General features: G+C 34.6%; 1 protein-coding gene across 1 annotated transcript in view; it reads right to left on the bottom strand.

The window, feature by feature from the left end:
* Positions 1–960: 960 nt before the first annotated feature.
* UBE2W (ubiquitin conjugating enzyme E2 W) overlaps positions 961–6,425 on the bottom strand; it is a 74,090-nt gene continuing 68,625 nt past the window's right edge. Inside the window, exon 6 of the mRNA XM_007453710.1 lies at positions 961–2,427. Coding sequence (XP_007453772.1) covers positions 2,414–2,427 — 14 coding nt within the window. The 3' untranslated portion in view covers positions 961–2,413. The remainder of the gene's footprint in view (positions 2,428–6,425) is intronic.

Here is a 6,425-nt window from a genome sequence, read left to right as displayed (position 1 = left end):
ATATTTCAGGATATTTCATCCTATCTTCTTCTCCTTAAACCATAAGATGTACCAAAATTATTTGGTTTTCCTTTGCTTTCCTCTGTGTCATTTTAATTTATTGTACGGTATCTCTATGTAGACACAGAGGTATGTTAAAATACTATTATTTGTATTAAAAAACTCAATTGAGGCTATATATGACCTATTAATCTATGTGATAGCATTGTTAACCTTTGACCTGGTATATTAATTCCTTTGGTGAATAAATGTCACAGGTCATTTCTTTATAAAAGGATTTTAGTAAGAGGACCAGCAGTACGGAGAGAGACCCTCACCCCACCCCAGAGAATGATCAAGTGAATCAGTAGTTTAGAGCAGTTACGTAAAATATGAAAAATACATAATTTACAGCTGCAATTTTCATATTAAAAAGCAGTTAAAAACTAAGAGTAGTTCAAAGCATTCCAAAAAACATTTTTTTGTCTTGGTTAAATCGGCCAACTAATAAGACTGATAGAGATTACTGTGAGAATTCGTGTACCTCTCTAGTCAAGAACAAAAATGTTTTTAAGTTTAAACACTGGTAGTTGCTAACCAGCAGTATAAACGGTGTCCACAATTTGGTAGCTGGCCATAGTTTAAACTTTTTTTTCAAGTTATTTCTACAGCAGACATATTTTAGAAGTCTACCCACCCCTGAGTTCAACAATTATACTTTTAGAGTGTAAAATTGTATGCCCTTAATTAACAACATGTACAAAGCTACAAAATGTCATCTATACAGAGATTAAAAACAATTTTTAAAATATTCTTTGCCAATTATTGATTGGATGGTTTTGCTGGGGTACATATTTCAAACCTTTTAGCCAACTGGCTTTCACTTTTAAGCCCAAATTGATTCATTATATTCACTGCAGGATATGTCAAAAAGAGTGCAACAATAGGCATTAGTAAAAATAACATTATAGTAGAAACAGATTTTGCATATGTGAAAAGGTAATTTATAAAATACATTAATTGCTTTTTAAAAAGAGAACCTAGTTGCAGTATCATTAACTGACATGGTACTGAGAGTTGGACCTTTCAAACAATTTTTTTTTCTATAGAAAAATGTTATCTAGCTGTAAGCAAATTCTTAAATAACAACAAAACAAAGCAAAACAAAACAAATCCCTCCAGAACAAAACTGTATGGTTGTGTGAAACAAATAAGCAAACACACCATTCTATAGTGTACTTCTGCCTAAATTTTAAAATAAAAATGTCCACACTCTTTTGTTAAAACATTAAGCCTCTGTCAAAAATGTATTTCTTATTTTAGGGTACAGGATTGAAGGACAAGATGATACTTACAAGTGAAGAAAATTTACAAGAAAAAACTTGACAAAAGTTTTTCAATTAAAGTACTGTAACATTCAAACTTGACTTAACATAACAAAAGAAACAAAACTGCAAACAAAAATGTTTATGGATTTTCCAAACACAAATAAATGAAATAGTGTCGAGGCAGCAGGGCTCATGCTGACGGCTAGCGGGAAGTAGCAGAGTGTCATCTGCTGGGGAAAATCGTTAACGTACAAATGACAAGCCCAGCTCACGGACTGCAGCAGTTTACTCGTCACTGCCATTTTTCTTACTTCCAAAATAAAGCCCTGATTAAACCATTCATACCCTATATTACTCACACCTTTACTTCAGAGACTGAGGAACTATATACAACAAATGAATTCATTTTCACCATAGGGATAACATATTGTACCTCTCTGCCAATGTCACTTGAAAACTATCCATGTCAAAACAATTTGACAGCAGATATAAACAATTCAATAAATACTCAATGATCTTTCATTACAGTCCTTTAAAGACGCATGTTAATTCATGCTGTTAACCTTAGGTTCACAGTGCATAGAATCCAAATATAAGCAGTTGGGGTGACTTTCAAAGTAATGTTGGATCCCTCACTTTATTTATAATCCCACTCTAACCGATAATGATAAGTTCATTTCATAGGCCCTATCATGCATTAATCATTGGGTGGCAGGAGTTAATGAAAATTTTTCCTGTTACAACGTCCATTGCCGGCAATGAACGTCCCAAAACCGCCAAGGAAGTCATTGTTATTGCACAATACATGAGGACCTGGAACTTTTCCAAAAGCTTAAAAAAATAAAAATAAAAAATGGAATTATATTTGACATTTCCTGACACCTGCATTAATACTGTATGACTAATAAAAGCATGTCAGTTGCGTGGACTGAACCAGCGATCAACATGCGCCCAGAATGCACACGAGTAAAAATGCAGTAAAAGGAAGTAGTCTTCATTGCCTATAGGTCACTTCCAGTCAAAGGTTAAAGTTCAAAGACTGAATGATCAAAGTGCTCTTTTTCTCAGTAGGACTATCTTCTGCTAGGAGGATGATAACAGTGGCATCAACAAGTATCATCTTTAAGAAAAGGAGAAAAAAGATAATTAAAATAGTCAAGCATGCATAAGTAAAATCTGCAAGTTAGTCTAATACAGAAATAATTTCAAGTAGCAAGAAGAACATGGTTTACATTTCTGACTTGTCTCCCCCAATCCCTGCAAATAAAAAAGTCCAAGTATATAGTGACAAGCAAATCAAGCTGTATTCTTTCAGGGAAATGGCAGTTTACACAAATCTTAAAATGATATTATTATCAGTATGTTAGTTCTATTTCAAATAATAAATTGATATATGCTAGCACATATTCATGATTTACCAATCATAAGAGAATTCTTTTACGGGCAACAATTTAAAACTGTAATGAGACAGGAAGTAAACTCCTGACCAACACTGTTATGCTACCTAACACAGAATAATACAAGTTATGTCACTGAAAGAAGGAACTTCACATATGAGCTACAATCTCTAAATCAATCAGTAGTAAGTGTTATTAATTTCTCTTCAGAAAATAAATTTTTCAGCAAGTATACATATACACGCAAAGGAGGTCATTTAAAAAAAAACAATCCCACAGGTATAGTAACACCTTCTGATAGCCTCAACACATTTATGTAACACATATAAATTCTGGGGAGCTGATGACTTATTTTACAAAATTTACTTCACAAAACCTATTTGAAGGATTTTGAGGACTGGTTATTCTTCAGAAAGAATCTCTAGAAAGAAGTAAGACTAGTGGCAACTACCCAAAAGTTGTGAAAGCTCTCAAGGAGAAAATTCTAAACAACTGGCCAAAATATTTTACACAAACCATCCCATGTTAGGATTGATATATTGCTAATAAAATTCTCATTCATAAAGACTCAATGAGAGCTAAAAAGCAGTAAATCTGACTTCTATGCTGGGCAAATTAGTGAAACATTCTATGATCCTATACGTTAAGGGTAATCTAAAGGGTGAAACAGACTAAATTTTAAAAATAAACTGTATCTAAATCATTAGAACCCTTTAAATAAATAAATAAATAAGAACATCTTTAAGAAGAGAACAAGTAGATAGCTTACAGCCTCTAACTGTCACATTAAAGTATCTCTTACTTAAATGACTGTGGATCTTGGAATAAAGAGGATATATTTGTCATGGATCAGAATAAGCTTAAGAATATGAGGAGGTTCCTTAAAACATCACTTCCCCGATAGAGTATTTTATAACACTAGGGTCTCTTGAAATTAATACTAAAACATTTAAATCTCTAAGCTAAAAGACGGCACTAAACTCTACCTAGTATATATAATATGTCAAACTACTGGGGATGAAGTTTAGTATCATACCACATAACAATGTTTACAATAAGAAAAGTGACAGATAAAATCCAACTTAAACATAAAGTTATCTAGTTAACTAGATAGCTCTTATCTCCAAAGACATATCATCTTTGATAGGTGGAACCATAAATGTATCTTTATCAGATTGTTAACTCTGAACGTTTTTTCAGTATAGTAGGCTGTTGTATGAATGCGCTACCAACCACCAAAATGATTAGATCTATGAGAAGCCATTCTTCCAATCCCACCCCCCATCCCCATCTTGGGTCAGATGTTAAAAGAAGTTTAGGACTAACATGATACTACTTGCTTTGAATCCTCTATCTTTGGAGAAATAAGCTTATTAAATAAGTTCTGAAGATGGATTTCAATTATTTCTGACAGCTGGACCCAAAGGGACTACAACATTACATATCCATGATGCCTATACATAATAAGGAATCTATGAGTAAAAGTTCAGTATGAAGACAGGTTATGAGCCAAACCCATGTCTACCTTTTTCCTAAATAAGAAGGGAATCACTAAGAAGCAAAACACTCGTTTGTTAACAGGAGGAACACAGTTTCCTAGCTATATGAAAAGGATTATTGGATACTAGGACTGGCTTCCAAAAAAAAAAAGTTGGTAGAGTAAACCTATCTTGGATCAAGACAAATACAGGTCTATAAAAGGTGGTGAAAGAACACAATATGTTTAACCTCTTGGCTAAAGTATTTGTGGCAAAATTATGGCCTTAAAAAAAAAATCTCATAATAAACCACTTAAATTTTTTCTGGAATTACAGAAGAACCTACTAAAATTATACCCTCAAATATAATACATAAAATACCAGTTCCAAAGAGGTGACACCTACCATGGCTAACTTCACTGGGCTTCTGGGAAATGTGAATGAGAGAACTATATTAGAAGGTGGTCATTCAATTTTCCCCAAAGTATAAAAACCATCACATTATATTGGAAACCATCTCCCTGGATACTCCCAGGGAGAGAAGACTAGAAGAAAAGGAACATAGTAAGAGGTCAGTAGATATGAAGTGGGATGCTACCTCCAAGAAACACAAAAACAAATCTTTACAGTTAAGTTTGTGTCTCAACGGTTCGGGAATGAAAAGTTTTCCTTCGATAAACTGATTCGAGAAAGATTACACAGTAGACAATAGCGTTGTTATCCCGCAGGAAACAAAGGGCAAAGGCTTAGACTAGAGTGAAAGTTTGGACTCAGGAATTTAGAAAGTGGTTTTGTAACCCTAAAAGGTAGTACAAATAAAAAGGTTCAAAACTAACATAGGTAAACCTATGGAGAGTTATTAGGCAGGGAGAAAAGGAGTTGGTTAATACTAGTCTTAGACAATTGTGTGTTCCTATGTCCTCATTTTCCTACAAGGAAATATTCCAGCTGAATGGAACCAGAATGTAGTCTATAGTTTTATAAAAAATATTGCTCTACTCCTCCCCAAATTACCATCTCATCAGTCTATTGGACACAGTATTGAAACATTATGCCAATTTAGTTCTTATAAGCCTAGTTTTTCTGCAGCCCATACTCAGCAGCTGTCTTAAACTATATTGTTCAATTATCTATCACCTTAAGGAAACTGCTTCAGGAACCACAGATCTGTACTCCCAACTGTGAAAAGCAACCATTTATGAAACTAAGTCATATACGTTTAATACTGATCCCAGGAAACTGATGGGTATCATGAATGGGCTCTAGTTGGCTATCTCACTGAAGTATTCTTATGATCTCATAAAAAGATACTTTTCATCTTTTTAAGAACAATTATGTCTGTTTTACAATACAGAACTCTGAAGCTCAATCATTAATCTGTGCACTGAACTGGGTACAGATCTGTTTTCTAAGGAAGATTCTATACCTGAATCATTGGTGAATTCTTCAGCCTTTTGTATGCTGAGATGAGCTGTCTTATTCAAATACCCATTTTGGTTAGGCCTCTTTACTTTTTTAAGCCTATTCTCAGCTCAACTGATTTTCAAAGCATATGGACCCCCACCTTAATCAGCAACACAGAATATCTGCATTCCAGTGCAGGAATGACCTTAATTCCTTAGTGAACAGAAACTATAAGAGAGCTCTGGACAACAAGTTGATAGCTTCAAGTAATTAACAACAAGGAATATGTATTCACATACCAATGACTTTTTACACTTTAACAAGTTATTGCGTTCTAGAGAAGAATCTCAAAAGAAATGCAATATAAGGTGTGATGTGTACAAAGACAGTAACAGTGGGGTAGCATGACTGACCTAATTTTCAAGGTATACTAATAATGTGGAAGATCACAAATTTATGCTCAGAGAGGTTTCCTTTCAAGAATCCAACAGTGGTATCTGGCAGCTCAATTTTGGTGTGTCAGCTGAGTCCTTCTCTTCTAAAACCAGGAGATCAACTCAATTTCAGATTTGTTGTTCTTCATTAATAATGCCTCCATCCTACATCCTGGAAGCCCCCTCTGAGGTACACAGATGTCACTCACTATCTGAACCAAAACCTCTCTTGCCTCTTTTTTATTTATTTATTTATTTATTTATTTATTTATTTATTTTTTTTTTGCGGTACGCGGGCCTCTCACTGTTGTGGCCTCTCCCGCTGCGGAGCACAGGCTCCGGACGCGCAGGCTCAGCGGCCATGGCTCACGGGCCCAGCCACTCCGCGGCATGTGGGATCCTCCC

The sequence above is a fragment of the Lipotes vexillifer genome, unplaced genomic scaffold (genome assembly GCF_000442215.2).
Source record: "Lipotes vexillifer unplaced genomic scaffold, Lipotes_vexillifer_v1.1 scaffold35, whole genome shotgun sequence".
NCBI classification, from domain to species: domain Eukaryota; kingdom Metazoa; phylum Chordata; class Mammalia; order Artiodactyla; family Lipotidae; genus Lipotes; species Lipotes vexillifer.
Note: the sequence above shows the minus strand (reverse complement) of the source record. Positions and strands in the feature narration are given on the sequence as shown.